At 50.6% G+C, this 15,741-nt stretch overlaps 1 protein-coding gene across 2 annotated transcripts in view; it reads right to left on the bottom strand.

The window, feature by feature from the left end:
* Window positions 1-8,332: 8,332 nt before the first annotated feature.
* S1PR2 (sphingosine-1-phosphate receptor 2) overlaps window positions 8,333-15,741 on the bottom strand; it is a 7,594-nt gene continuing 185 nt past the window's right edge. Inside the window, exons 1-2 of one of the 2 annotated variants that reach the window (XM_006104061.2) lie at window positions 14,183-14,260; window positions 8,333-10,776 (exon numbers count right to left, since the gene is read on the bottom strand). In XM_006104061.2, coding sequence (XP_006104123.1) covers window positions 9,676-10,734 — 1,059 coding nt within the window. In that variant the 5' untranslated portion in view covers window positions 10,735-10,776; window positions 14,183-14,260 and the 3' untranslated portion in view covers window positions 8,333-9,675. Of the gene's footprint in view, window positions 10,777-14,182; window positions 14,261-15,741 lie in introns of those variants that run through there. The other variant, XM_014446449.2, reaches the window with a different exon arrangement.

Genomic DNA, 15,741 nt, shown 5'->3' with positions numbered 1-15,741 from the left:
CTTAGGGACCAGGGAATTGTCAAGGGCGGGGGAAAAAAGGACACATATGTAATACCCTTTGTAATACTTTAAGCAATAAAAAAATTAAAAAAAAAAAAGACAGGGAGATTCAAGGGTTAGGGTATGATGCCTGTTCCCCCACATTAAATGCTCAGTCTGCAAATATCCCTTAAAAAGCAAATGCACCCCACTTTGATTCACTTATTCTACTTACGAGAATTTCTCCTGAGAGCCACTCATCCATGTGTGCAAAATGAGAAGCAGACATAGCTATTCACTAAGCCTTGCCTGTAGTAAAGAGGGAAAAACCTAGTTTTCCATCAGCGATGATTAGCTAAAGAAATGGTGTTCCATTCATACCATGACAGACCCCAAACAACAATAACCAAAAGGATATTTGCTCACATAATATCATAGAGAGAGTTTCCTATCCGCAAGTGAAAATAAAATACAGATGTAGAACAGAATTCATGGTGTGCTGTTTATGTAAAAAGGGGGGAAGGGTGGGAGTAATTATGTATATTTACTCGTCTCTGCATAAAACCTTGGAAAAGAAACAGATAACTTCCTAGAGATAAAGAATGTTAACTAGAGGAATGGAAGCTGTGGGCAGGAAGAGGAATTCTTCTGAATATCTTTTTGCCCTTTTGAATACTGGAGTATGTGGCTATGTTATTTATGTCAAACATAAACAACTGGCAGAGCGGTAGGGAAAGGATGGTCTTTTCAATAAATGGTGCTGGGTCTGTTGGATGACCATTGGAAGAAAGTGTATTTTGATCCCTACCTCAAACCATAATTCAGTTCCAAACATTGTGCAGATCTAAATGGGAAAGCAAAGTCAAGAAAGCTTTTAAGCCCTGGCCAGGTAGCTCAATTGGTTAGAGCACTGTCCCAATACACTTGGGTTTCGGTCCCAGGTCAGGGCACATACAAGAAGCAACCAAGGATCCATAAATAAGTGGAACAACAAATCAATGTTTCTCTCTCTTCCTCCCTCTTTTTCTAATTAAAAATAAAATATCAGCCCGGCCAGTGTGGCTCACTGGTTGAATGTTGACCTATGAACCAGGAGGTCATCGTTGGATTCCCAGTCAGGGCACATGCCCGGGTTGCAGGCTCAATCCCCATAGGGGGTATGCAGGAGGCAGCCGATCAATGATTCTCTTCATTGATGTTTCTCTCTCCCTCTACTTCCTCTCTGAAATCAATAAAATATATTTTTTTAAAGTCAGTAAATTTAAAAAAATTTAAAGAAAGCTTTTAAAATAAGACATCTATATTCGACATATTTGTGACTTTGGGATAGGCACGTGTTTAACAGGCCACAAAGCATGTTAATCAAGGAAAACATTGAGGCTATATCAAAATGAATTTGTTCATTAAAGGTACCCCCTAAAGACCAGCCATACATAAATGCCGACCAAGCACTCGTGTCTACAATACACATCGGACTCCTCCAAATTAGTAAAAAGACAGACAATTCCTTTTTTACTAAGTAGACAAAAATGCTGAACAGGCATTTCACAAAAGAGGATATCCAAACGGCAAAGACTCATACGGGAAGCTGTTCAACTTCATTAGTCATCAGGGAAATGCAAAGCCTCCATGCAGTATCAGATCCTACCCACACCAGGATGGCTCTAATGAAAAAAGAAAATTGGCAATTGTTAGCAACAGCAGAACGCTCCTGTGTTGCTGGGGGAGTTGAACACGGCACAGTCACTTTGGAAAACAAGTTAGCTTTATTTACTAAAGCTAAATATATGCCTGCCCTATGACCCAGCAACTCCCCTCCTGGAATGCGTGCTCACATCCACCAAATGATGTACAAAAATGTTCATAGCCGCTTTCTTCACAATCGCCAATAACTGAAGGCCATGTAGACGTCTAGCACCAATAGAAACAATGACAGCTACCTACTTACCCAGTGGAATACGATACACCGGGGTCACAGACTTTTTCTGTGAGGGGTCAGAGAGTAAACATTTTAGAATTTGTGGGCCATACTGTCTGTCACAACAGCTCAACTCTGCCATTGTAGAGTGAAAGCCGACACAGATGGTTTTGTAAATGAGCGGGCATGGCTGTATTCAATTTTATTTATTGACACTGAAATTTGAATGTTATTTTCTTTTTCTTTTTTTTTTTTTTAAATATATTTTATTGATTTTTTACAGAGAAGAAGGAAGAGGGACAGAGAGTTAGAAACATCGATGAGACAGATTGGCCTAGTTTGCGGAACACTAGTATTTAGTATCAAGAATGAGTACTTGACAACTCCATACAAAACTAGATGGTTTTGTAAATGAGCGGGCATGGCTGTATTCAATTTTATTTATTGACACTGAAATTTGAATGTTATTTTCACATGTCAAAATGTTTTCTTTTGATTTTTTTCTAATTAAAAATGGAAAAAACCATTCTTACCTTCAAGTCCACATAAAAACAGGCTACGGGGTGAATTTGGCCTAGTTTGCGGAACACTAGTATTTAGTATCAAGAATGAGTACTTGACAACTCCATACAAAACTATAGACAAATCTCAAAAACAAACATTCGTCTGTGTGCAAGAAAGCAGGCATAAAAGAGTACATATCACCTGATTCTGTTTATATCAGTCACCATCACCTGATTCTGTTTATATAAGTCGCCAGGGTACTTATCCCCACTTTTCTCATGTACATACTTCAAACTTGGGCTTCCTTTCTTCCTTCCAAGACCCTTAACCCTCCTTCCCTCCCTCAGCCCAGCCCGCATCGGCCTGCCTGGGTCCCCACAGGCCATTACAGCCACCGGGCCCTAGAGAAAAACAGGGCTGAGACCTAGGTGAGTCACCCACCTTCTGGCACAAGAAGTAAAAGCGCAACAGCGTCTGCTCCCGAACTGCAAGGAAAAGCGTCCACGCTGCACTGAGCAGGGATGAGAAGTGGGCTTGCCCTGGCCATTATATCAGAGACACTGCACGTGAAGCTCCTCCCACCTGGGGAAATAACCACTAATTAACCACCCCCGCCTCTCCAAAGGCGATCACCAGGTTATTAGAACTACCTGGCAAAGAGATGAGGCCAGAGTCTCCAATCGGCGCATTGGGGATGTCTCTAGAACAGTGGTTCTCAACCTTGGCTGCACATTAGAATTACCTGGGAATCTTTTTAAAATCCTGATTTCTGGGCCTCATCCTCCGGAAATTCTGTTTCTTAGTTACTAATGTTGTGGCCCCAGGTGATTCTAATGTGCAGCCAAGGTTGAGAACCACTGCTCTAGAAGTTTCCTCACTCTATCAGCTGTGGCCTAGCAGTCCTGACCCAGCTGACCAGGGGGAAGGAACCAGAGGGGCACATGCGGTTCTTCAAGCCGAGCTCGGCTGACGTTCGGAGCCGGATAGTCTTTGTCATGGGGGACTGTCCTGTGATTTCAGGGCGATCAGCAACATGTCTGACCTCTACCCATGGTAGCACTACCGCCCCCAGGTGGGAAAACCAAGTGTCTCTATAGTTGCCAGATGCCCCCTGGAGGTATGGCATCATCCTGGATGAGAATGACTGATTTAGCCACGAGGAAATGAGAAAGCAACGACCTTGTCCTATATCTCCTCGAGGCAGTATCTTCACAGTCCTTTATCAGCCCTCAGACCAGCATTTGTAAGTCATGCCTGATTCACATCAGAAGCGGCGCAGAGTAAAAATGCAGAGTCCTGGCCCTGGCTGGGTAGCTCAGTTGGTTAGAGCGGCGACCAATACACCCAGGGTTGTGGGTTTTATTTTGGGGGAAGTACATTTGCCATGTAGACAAATGAGAAAACTGGCCAGGATGTGAGGATGGGGAGACAGATTAGAAACCCTTTGAAGACTGCTCATGCAGCGATGGGTCCAGGCAACAGCTGTTCATGGATGATCGGACCGTTAGGGAATGGTTGGATGGGGAATTTACTAAGGTGGGATCGGACTGATGGCCTGTGAACCCCCTGATCAGTCTTAGTCACCAGAGAGACATCGAAAGACCACATCCCCCTGCTGGAAGTTTCCAGCACCAACTGTAAAGAATTGAAGCCAAAAATATCAATCTCAAATCTGATTGGGGAAGAGGAACATGACATAAGGGGATGCCATCAGCTAATACCAAATTAGGAAACTCGCCAGGGCAAACAACCTGTTTCTTCAACAAATGAATTACTCAACCTCAGTTAAACAAGGTTAAATAGGTGGTTAAGCCTATTGTTTAACAAGGGAAGGCTGTTAAACAACACTTAAGAAATTCACTAACTAAATGTATGTGAGGACCTTATTTGAATTCTAATTCAAATAAATAAAATGTTAAAAAAAAACAGTGGTTAGATGATCATGATTGTAGGAGGTTTATCATGTAAGGGTAAAATTGGAATGAGAATTTGAAGGAATATAAATTTCAATAAACACATCGAAGAAGAGAAAAATATCTGAAAACGTATGTTAAATATACTGGATTGTGAATAAATTTGGGAAAGCAAAATAGATTGTATTGAAAAATAATAAAAGATACATCTATAAAAAAGGAAAACAGACAGATGGGGAAATTTTAACACTGATTGATACTTTTTAAAAAAATATATGTTTATTGACTTCAGAGAGGAAGTGAGAGGGAGAGCTAGAAACATCAATGATGAGAGAGAATTATTTATCAGCTGCCTCCTGCCTGCCCCCCCCCTCCCCACTGGGGATCGTATGCTCTTGACCGGAATTGAACCGGGAATTCTTCAGTCCACAGGCTGACGCTCTATCCACTGAGCCAAACCAGCTAGGGCTGACTGATACTTTTGATAAGTATAATCATGGTGTTGTGTTTAAGTTGAAAAAACGAAGGTGTTATTTTCTTTTGAAGATAAAAAGTGGCATATCTACAAATAAAATGATGTGACGTCCTCCTATTTTCCTAAAGATATCCAGTGAGTAATAATTGATTCAGACAAGAATGGCTGCTAAAGGAGTAAAAGTTTGATGAGTTACAGGCTATTTACAGAGTCTCCAAGAACCACCCTACAAGACAGTTAATAATTGCAAAGGGGGTAATAGTAACTTTAAAGTGGAGAAACTTGGCAGATACCACCAAGTGATCAAAGTTAGCATGGCTGGTAATGAGGCTAATTGAGAAAAACACATTACTTCTGTGATATTTTTGCCAAAAAATGCATAGCCTGAATGTAATCATGAGGAAATACCAGACAAATCCAAGTTGAAGGGCATTCTATCGAGTAACGGGCCTATATTTTTCTAAAATGTCAAGGTCACAAAAGATAGAGGTTCAGAAACTATCCTTTATTTATTTATTTTGATTTTTAAAAATTGACTTTTAGAGAGAGAGGGAGAGGGAGAGGAACATCGATGGGCCACCTCCCACACACACCGCCCCACTGAGGATCAAGCTCACACCTGGGCATGTGCTCCAACCTTCAACCTTTCAGTGCACGGGACAACACCCAACCGATTGAAGAGACTGAAAAGATAAATGAATTCAACAAGTGCTCTGGGATTTTCTTCTGCTATAAAGGTCAGTGATGGGACACTTGGTGAAATCTGGTAAAGGTTTGTAGATTTCCTGATTTTGGTAATTTTACTGAGGTTAGGAGAATGCCTTGTTCTTAGGAAACAAAGTATTTAGGTGGATAGATGGATGGTAGATGATAAGTAAACAGATAGACTTAGGTAGATGGATGGGTGGACAGATGGACAGGCAAACAGATGGGAGCCTGGATGTTAATTAGTAGGCATCTGTCCTTACACAGACCAATTTCCTCTGAAACTCTTTTATATGAGAAATCCATTTCTCTCCACACTGTGGAATTGCTAATGGCAATCATGGCTATTTACATTTAAATTCATTAAAGTTAACATTAGTCCCTGCATCACACTAGCCAAATTTCAAGTGCTAATAGCCCACAAGTGGGCAGGCTATAATGGCCTAGTTCCATCAATGCAAGAAATTCTATTGAGATTATGGAGTCTGGAACCTTCTTAGATAATCCCTGGAGGTGTCTGGTGAAAAACAGGCGTTGCTGGGGTCACTTCAGACCTATTCAAATCAGAATCTCTCACTGCAACGCCTAAGAGTCTGCATGTTAACAGGTTCTTCCAGATGATTCTGATGCTTCCTAATATCCAACAGGCATTAGGAGGAAGGAGGGGAAAGTCATCTTGCCTCCCTGTAGGTTGGTCCCTCCCATTCTAGGCTCCAAGATTTGAGAGATATGAGTAAAGTGGATCTTCAGGATACTGAGGAGGATCACATGCGATTGCCATTTTCAATCAAGGCCTGCCTGGGTTCAAATCCCAACACTTCCACCCACATGCTACCTGACCTTGGGCAGTTCACCTGCTCTCTCTGTACCTCAGTTTCCTTAACCCCGTGGTCGGCAAACTGCGGCTCTCGAGCCACATGCGGCTTTTTGGCCCCTTGAGTGTGGCTTTTCCTAAGCCTTAGGAGCACCCTAATTAAGTTAATAACAATGTACCTACCTATATAGTTTAAGTTTAAAAAATTTGGCTCTCAAAAGAAATTTCAATCCTTGTACTGTTGATATTTGGCTCTGTTCACTAATGAGTTTGCCGACCACTGCCTTAACCTGTTAGAGTGCTGATGAGAGTACCACTTACTGAAATGACCATCATTTGCGTTGGCTTTCATTTATTTCACAAACATTTATTGAGCACCTACTGTGTGCTAGTCACTGTTCTGGAAGCAAACAGTGAAGACAGAAACCAACCCCTGCTGTCATAGAACTAGCATTCTAAAGGGGAGATAAAAAAAATAAACAGGATGAAGCAAAACGTGTTCCATGTTAAAAGAGTAGCAAGAGAGGCAGATAGGAGAATAAACTAGCCCTAGCAGGTTTGGCTCAGTGAATAGAGTGTCGGCCTGTGGACTGAAGGGTCCTGGCTTTGATTCTGGTCAAGGGCACATGCCAGGGTTACAGGCTCGATCCCCAGTGGGGGGTGTGCAGGAGGCAGCCAATCAATGATTCTCTCTCTTTCCCTCTCCCTTCCACTTTGAAATCAATAAAAATACATTAAAAAAAGAAAGAAAGAAACTCATGTATGGCGAGGCCAGAGGCCTCACCCAGGGTATGATATTTGAATATAGATCTGGAGGAGAGAAGAGTCACAAGGATGTCTGGGGACAGTCATTCCAGACAGAGGGAACAGCAGGTGCAAAGGCCCTGTGGTGGGGAGCCAAGTGCTGCTTAACATGCTAGAGACACAGTGGTGAAGAAGACTGATGCAATCCTATCTTCAAGGTTCTCATATTTTAATGGGGGAAGACCGGTAAATTGTTATATAAAATACTGCCAGGTGATGGGCTAGATGGGGAAGGGCAGGCTTCTACAAGGAGGTGGCATTTGAGCATAGGCCTGAAGGAGGAGACGGTGGAAGCATGGAAGCATTTGGGGGAAATTTATTGATTCTTCCTCCCAAACTCAACTAGGCCTCAGATTGGCAGAGGTTGTGTCTGCACTACTGGCGGGAGGGGAATTCCAATGGGGGTGCAGGCCTTTCGGCCTCTGGCTGCTGCCTGCCTCACTCCTCTCTCACTGACCGCCCTGGTATTGGTGCTCGCGTCGTGGGCGAGGCTTCAGCTTTGGCTCTGTGTTCCCCATCAACGTGCAGCTCTTCAAAGGAGCCACAGGGCCCTGTGCCTCTGGGCAAAGGAGTGGGGTGTCACCCTGGAGCTGAGCTAGGTACCCACCCTCCAGCTGTGTTCCATCTGGGTTTCTCCTGGTTCCATGCATGGCAAAGAGGGGGTTGAGGAGGATCAGATGTGACTGCCATTTTCAATCAGGGACTACCCAGCATCTCAAGTCAGCCCACCTGAGCTCAAATCCAGACCGGTGCTGCTCCAACGCGCTGTGTGACCCTGAGCAGATCACTTCACTTCTCTAAACCCCCATCTCCATCAAAGGAGTCGCTGACGAGTCGCGTCTACGTGCCTGGAAAGTGCTGAGTCAGCCATTTCTCGGGGAATGCTGATCTCTGGAGGACCCTGTGGGCCACTGGGCCCCAAGATAATGTCTCCCAGGGAGAGACCTGTACTTGGGTTGGAGAAAGGGGTCCCCACCAGCCGCCAGACCCTTCTTTGAAGGAAAAGGGGAAGGCCCTGGACAACTGTCCTGGGGAAATGCCAGCGTTGATTCTGTTTTCTCAGAAGCCACTGCAACCCTGGTCTGGGACACGAAATGGGAAGACTGGCAAAGGGTGGGGAGTGGCCGGGGCAGCAGCCACCCTCCCCCATCCCATCCACCCCCAGCCACAGAGCGATAATGGGGGGACTACCACCGTAAACCTGAAAAGACACACAGGCATCAGAAAGAGAAATCGAACCGTTTATTGGCCTGGGCCTGGTCTCAGACATGGGGTGTGGGGCATCTGGGGAGCTGAATAAGGGGAGACACGCCCCCGACTGGCTCCTTGCCCCCCAACAGACCCTCCCAACCTTTGCATTCACAAGAAATCATTTTGAGGCATGAGGTTTCCGCCCCAGGTGAGCTGCAGCCCGGCTCTCACGTCGGGGCATGAGCCAGCGATTACGAAGGGGTCTGTGTGGGGCCGGACCCCTCTTTGGCAGCTTCAACACAGACATAAGGAGACAGAATAGCATTCATTCTGGGGAAACATGGGCACAGGTCGCAGACATCACACACGCACACACGAGGACACGCACAGACACGGAGAGACACATAAATATGTTCGTACCGCAATGACCCTTGTCTCTATCCACAGGATTTAGCAAAGTCCTTCTGGAGCAGGGTGGGGGAGAGCCCCCACAAATGTCCTCGGCACCCCCGCTCCCTGCTCCGTTCACTACAACCTGAAAGGAGGCACAGTGGACTCAAGCTGCCCTGCCTTAGGAGAGCTGGTACCTCAGCGGGGGCTGGAGGTGGGAGTAGCCTGGGGGTGGTTGTTTTGGGGGGAAAGGTGGAAGGGTCCTGGGCTAACAGCTCCCCCAGAACTTTCTCAAGTTCCATGCTGAGCCCTCCTCAGCTCCCCAGACAGGTTTTTCCAGCCCTTGGTGATTATTTCTCTGTGCCCCAAACAGTACAACTGGCCGATGAGGTCTGAGAATGGGGTTCAGGCCCCCCCACCCGTGGTTTCCTGGCATCTCGTGGAGTAAGAGGAAAGGGAAGAAGTGGCCAAAGTACCAGCTGGTGAAATTTGGGGAAGCTGTGGATTTGGGCTTGGGGAACTATTAGCTGGGGCTGCCCAGACAGTAAGGGAGGAGGCCTCCAGCCCCTGGGGCACTGGTTCCAGGGAAGGGGCCTGAGGTTGCCAGGAGGTGGCAAGGTGGAGGGTCAGACAGTTGTGCAATGAAATCCTTTGTACCACGTTGTAAATTGCTCCTGCCCTGAGTTCCTCTTGAGTGCCTGCCTGCTGTCACCCAGGCCCTCTGCAGGTAACCTCAGACCTCCCCGGGGCCAGTTCTGAAGGGGTCACGCCAGTCGCCGCCCTGGCCTCCAGGCCTCTGCTGCGGCTCTTTCTTCCAACAGGTCAGTGCCTCCGCGGGCCATCCCAGGTATGAGATATTTTCCATATCACCCAGGTCTGTGGAGTGGGCCACCGTGCTTGGCAGCCCCACAGCTGTCTGTGGTCACGTGGCACCTCTCCAGGGAGCCCTCTGCCATGGCCTGGTTGTCAGCCCTCACGTCCCTCAAACCACTGTGTTGCCCTCCAGCATCGTAGGCGACGAGGGCATGTGGGTGCCCCTCTCCAGTGAGCTAGAGCTACGGAGGGGCAGGAGGTGGTGATGTGGGGTCCCACCCCGCCGTCCTTGCACCCCCGCCACCTTCCGGCAGTACTGCAGGGGCCGCAGCACCTCCTCCCGCAGGTCCCGGCTACGCCACGTGTAGATGACAGGGTTGAGCAGCGAGTTGAGGGTGGCAAAAGCAAAAAAGTAGTGGGCCTTGTAGAGGATAGGGCAGGAGCGCACGGGACAGGCGTAGTCCAGGAGGAGGATGCTAAAGGCAGGCAGCCAGCACACAATGAAGACCCCTAGCACGATGGTGACTGTCCTGAGAAGGGCCAGCGTCTGTGGACCAGCCACCTCGGCATGACTGGAGCGGACCACGCAGTAGATGCGGACATACAGAACGACGATGGCCGACAGGATGACGGAGAAGATGGTGACCACGCAGAGCACGTAGTCTTTGGTGTAGAGCGGCAAAACGGTGGAACAGGTCTCGAGGTGATCCAGGCAGTTCCAACCGAGGATGGGCAGGCCCCCGAGAACCAGTGAGATGAGCCAGGAGGCCCCGATCAGCAGCAGCATGCGGCAGCTCTTGTCGCTGCCGTAGACCTTGACCTTGGCGATGGCCACGTGGCGCTCGATGGCGATGGCCAGGAGGCTGAAGACAGAGGCAGAGAGTGTGATGAAAGCCGAGCCCTCGCGGGCAAACCACTGCACGGGGGTCAGGTGCACGGTGACAGAGCCCGAGAGCAAGGTATTGGCTATGAAGGCCACGCCCGCCAGCAGGTCCGAGGCGGCCAGGTTGCCCAGGAACAGGTACATGGCTGAGTGGAACTTGCTGTTCCGGGCGACGGCGATGAGCACCAGCAGGTTCTCCACCACGATGGCACAGCAGAGGATGATGATGAGGACCAAGGCCACCTGGCGGGACAGTGTCTGCGGGACCTCGAGTGTCTCCTTGGTGTAGTTATAGTGCTCCAGGACCTTGGTGGGGCTCAGGTACTCCGAGTACAGGCTGCCCATGGTGGGGCTCAGTGGCCAGCCGAGGCCATGGAGCTGTCAGAGCTGCAGAGAGAAGAGACGGATAGACAGGTCAGTGCTGTGGATGCCGCCTGGGCTCTGATGTTGGACGTCTAGGGGTTGAGTCCCAGGGCCATCCCTCCTCACTGCGTGGCCACCTAAAGTCAAAATGACCACGATCCCTGCTTTACAGATGGGAAAGCCAGAGAATCAACTCACTTTGCCAAAGTCTCAAAGTTAGTAAGTGGCAGAGCCAGAGCGACCGGCTCCAAAGCCTCTAGAGCAGCGGTTCTCAACCTGTGGGTCGCGGCCCCTTTGGGGGTCGAACGACCCTTTCACAGGGGTCGCCTAAGACCATCGGAAAACACATATATAATTACATATGGTTTTTGTGATTAATCACTATGCTTTAATTATGTTTGATTTGTAACAATGAAAATAAAGCCCTAACCGGTTTGGCTCAGTGGATAGAGCGTCGGCCTTCGGACTGAAAGGTCCCAGGTTCGATTCCGGTCAAGGGCATGTACCTTGGTTGTGGGCAACATCCCCAGTAGGGGGTGTGCAGGAGGCAGCTGATCGATGTTTCTAACTCTCTATCCCTCTCCCTTCCTCTCTGTAGAAAATCAATAAAAAATATATTAAAAAAAAAAGAAAATACATCCTGCATATCAGGTATTTACATTACGATTCATAACAGTAGCAAAATTACAGTTATGAAGTAGCAACGAAAACAATTTTATGGTTGGGGGTCACCACAACCTGAGGAACTATATTAAAGGGTCGCGGCATGAGGAAGGTTGAGAGCCACTGCTCTATAGCCTCTAGGCTACACTGTCTCTCAGAAGCTCCCCCAACGGCATGAAGGACACCAAGTGGACCTCCAGAAGCCTTGCCCGCCTACCCAGAGGTGGAGCTATGGGCAGGAACCAGAGGGCTCGCCCCTTTTCTCAAATACACTGGAGCCTTGGGCCTCGTGCCACCTGCCAACCTGGGTCAGAGAGATGCTTGGTGCCGACAGCACCATGCCCTGCTCATGACCACCCACAGCCCTAGATTTCAGGCTGGGCGTAAGCCTGGAGGCTGTGGGTGCTCCCAAAATAAGGTCTTGAGGAGAAACCAGGTTGGCCCTGAGGTTCCAGCATCCCAGAGGTCATGTCACCCCAGAGGACAGAGGCCTGGAAGACAATCTAGTGTCAACGCCACCCCCCCTCTGACATGCTGTGGGGCCTTGGGCAAGTCAATCAGCGCGCAGCCTCAGTGTGGTCATCTGCGTAACGGGGAGAAGCAAGCCCACTTCACAGGGTGACAGAAAAATCCTGTTGAACGATGCAGGAGGCAGCCTTCGCACGTAACAAGCGTGAAATAAATACGATTAGCTCCCTTCTTCCTGCCGCACTCCGCTGGGGACTAGCTGCCCTCCACCCAATCTTTTGGGAGGAGATGCTGACGGAGCCAGCCCAGCAAGATTCCCAACAGCCTGTTCTCATCAGCACCATCTAGCCCTGCCCTTGGACAGAGGGTCCAGAGGGATAGGCAGGGCGCTGGCACCCCCTCCCAGGCAGGATGAAATCCAGATGTGAGGCCCCTAGAACAAACAGGGTGGAGTCCTGGTTCCCCAGTCACATCCGCTGTGGGGAAGGCGGGGAGGGGGTGATGGGATGGGGGGGGAGAGAGACACCGGAGACCAGTCTGGGAGGTCCTGGCTGGGAGGATGGGGCAGCTGTGCTGAAGTCATGTGAGAGGTGAGGGGGCGTGCAGCTCCGCGGGGAGGGGGGCGGTATTTGTTTCCATGAAAGCCTGAGTCACCCCCTCTCAAGGAAAATCAATCCGTCGGGGAGGGGCGGGAAGAGGTGCAGAGAGGATGCAAGGCCGACACCATGGCCGCCCTCCAGCTTGGGAGGGAGGTGTCTCAGAGGAGCGGTGCAGCCTGCCTTTCACGAGGGGAGCCATTTGCTAAAAGGGGGTGGGGAATGGGGCGCAGGAAGAGCCCTCCCCAGGTCCCTGGAAGCATGTCTGCCAAGGCCTGGCAGGGACCACGTGTGCGTCAGGAGCCGCCTTCCAGAAAAGGCTGGTTAGGCCGGTTCCCTGTGAGCCCGGGGAGTGAAGGGGGACTTCCGGGGTCGCTCGGCTATCTCTGTCACCGTCACCGGTGCCCCCTCAGGGAGGTGGCCTGGACCTTGGCCGGACAGAGAAGCAGCTGCTCCCCTTGGGTGAAGGGACATCCGTCCTAGTTTGGGAACAGAGAAGGGCTTGTGTGCATCCCCGGAGCTGCTGCCCTGCCCAGATCGCCACACAGAGGCCCCTTGTTCCTGTACGGGACAGAGCCTCTGGCGCCCCGATGCCCTCTGCCCGCCGCCGCAGAGGGCCAGGAGCAGGCTTAGCCCTACCAGACCCACTGTCGGGCCAGAAACAGCCCGCACCCTGATTGGCTTATTTTCAATTCCAGGGTATTGGGCTATCCGCTCATTGGCCTGAGCTTCCCATCTTCGGCATCTGATTGGCCCAGTTTGGGAGCGCTCAGCAGCTACCACCACTGAAACTGGTCCTTTCCTGGAGGCTGGAACTCACTGCTTTCCGAGGAGAATTACAACTGTGTGAATGTCCCTGGGGAGAGTTTGAACTGTAGTCTGACCGCCAGGTCATCCTAACCAGACATCCCCAGGCTGCCCTGGCCTACTGGGACCCTCCTGGAGTTTAAAATTGAGAATCAAAAACCCATCACTGGCCTGGGAAGCACCCTTGCTACTGGGGCCAGAAGCGCAGGGCGTGTCCTGTGGCTGCCCCCTCCTTCCCTAAAGGAGGGCCACCACCCTCTCCAGTCAGGCGGCCAAGAGAAAGATTTATGGCTACTTCCTGGAGAAATGGGTTCAGCCCTAGCCGGTTTGGCTCAGTGGATAGAGCGTCAGCCTGCGGACTGAAGGGTCCCAGGTTCGATTCTGGTCAAGGGCATGTACCTTGGTTGTGGGCACATCCCCAGTAGGAGGTGTGCAGGAGGCAGCTGATCGATGTTTCTCTCTCATCGATGTTTCTGACTCTCTATCTCTCTCCCTTCCTCTCTGTAAAAAATCAATAAAATATATTTAAAAAAAAAAACCTTAAAAAAAGAAATGGGTTCAGCCCTCGAACCCCAGGAACTGACCAAAAAGTCTATCTCTTCTCTGGGAGGGAGGACCAGGGCACGGCACTCTCATTTTCTGCAGCCCCAGGAGGCTTGTCGGCATCCTCAGGAGGGGCGGCTCTCTGAGTAAGAGAAGGGGAAACTGAGGCCCACACGACTTCATCTTCCCAACTAGAGTTTTGCTAACTAAAGCAGGAGCTTAAGGTAGGTTGGTGCTTTCCAGAAAGAGAAAGCCAGCCCCAGGTTGGGGCTAGCAGATGCATGCCTCGCCAGCGTCTCCTCCCTGGGTGGGTTCCCAGGCCTAGCTACACACCGGGCCTGTCTCCCGCTCACCTTTTCCAAGGCAACCCTGACTCCCTCCTAGAGGCTCCGCAAGAGGTCACTGGGCTCGAAACCAGGGAATGTCCAGGCCTGAAATGGAGCAAGAGGGACAAGTGGGAACAAGAGGCAGGGTTGGGAAGGGCAGGGAAGAGACACAGATCAAGATTGTTCAGGGGGTGATGAGGAGGGAGGAAGGCAGGAGGAAGCTCCGTGCTTCCAGGAGCCCCTCCCCCGAGTTCCACTGAGCCCTCCCCCGAGTTCCACTGAGGCAGGCCACTCACTGACCCCATGCCTCTTGCCTAGGGCAGCGCGCCCCAACCCCCACTTTCCTTTGGTTTCTCTTCAGCTGTCAGGACCCTCCTACACTGCCATTCTCCATACAGCAGCCTGGGAGCTCCAATATGTCACTCCAAATTCCTCCATGGCTCCCCACTGCCCCAATCGGCGAGGCCCCTGGCCAGTTAGCTGCCTCCCACTCTCCCCCAGAGCCATTCCACTCCAACCACACTGGCCTCCTACAGTGCCAACCCCACCTCTATCTAGCCTTTGCCCCTGCTGTTCCTCCACCTGGCATGCCCTTCCCCCAAATCCTTGAGTGGTCTTCGTTCCCCCAGGGGTCTCCTCATCTTTCAAATTTCAGTTTTAAGGTCACTTGCTCTGACCCCTGGTCTATTATAGCCGCTGTCTCCTCAGAGCATCTTGCTTTGTTATCTTGGCAGCACTTCACACTTGTGAAAAGCATGATTTCTAGTTTTCTGTCTGGCTTCCATTGTATAATGTGTCAGCAACCAAGTCCATTTGCAGCCCCTTTGGATGGAGACCTAGCACACACACGGTGCTCAGAAAACATGTGGGATGGATGTGGATAAACAGATGGACGGATGGATGAATGAATGAACGAACCAACCAATCAACCAGCCAACGAAAAACAAATGAGGCCCCAGTGGGCCAGGGAGGGTGGAGGCTCCTAAGTTCAGCCCAGCCCCAAACAGCAAAGAGGGCTGGAGACGCCCCGGGTCTAGGCAAGCCCTGATGCCCAGAAAACGGCGACAGGACCCGCCCCCGCCCTTGGGCCACAGTCTCAGCCTCCTTATCTGGCGGTGGAATGTACGGTATCCACTCAGGCTGCTGGGGCCGCACCTCCTTTCTCTTTCGCCATACACACGCACAGCATCTCCACAGCCGCCAGTGGGGCTGGGGGACCCCGCCCCGTCCCGCCAGGTGCCCTGCCCCAATACTCCCAGAAGACACGGGGGTGCGGGGGGGGGGGGGAGATCCCAACCTCAGCCGCACGGCAAGCGCCGCACCGGTGCCGGTGTCGCGCCACAGGGGAGACTGTGGGCTCAGCCGCGTGGCGCCCGGAGCATCTGACTAGAACAGAGTTTGGGGAGGGGGTGGAAATCCCCGGTGAGTCAACTCGTGCCGGGGGAGGGGGCGAGGTTCCGAAGCTCTGCCGACCAAGCGGGGCCCATGCCGCGCGCGCCTGCACCCCCGCCCCATCCCCGGGCCCAGGGGGGAAGGAGAGGCGCCGGAGCCACAGTCACGTTCCCTTCTCTTCCAGAACAAAGCCA

The sequence above is a fragment of the Myotis lucifugus genome, unplaced genomic scaffold (genome assembly GCF_000147115.1).
Source record: "Myotis lucifugus unplaced genomic scaffold, Myoluc2.0 scaffold_539, whole genome shotgun sequence".
NCBI classification, from domain to species: domain Eukaryota; kingdom Metazoa; phylum Chordata; class Mammalia; order Chiroptera; family Vespertilionidae; genus Myotis; species Myotis lucifugus.
This window is presented reverse-complemented; position numbering and strand designations above follow the sequence as displayed.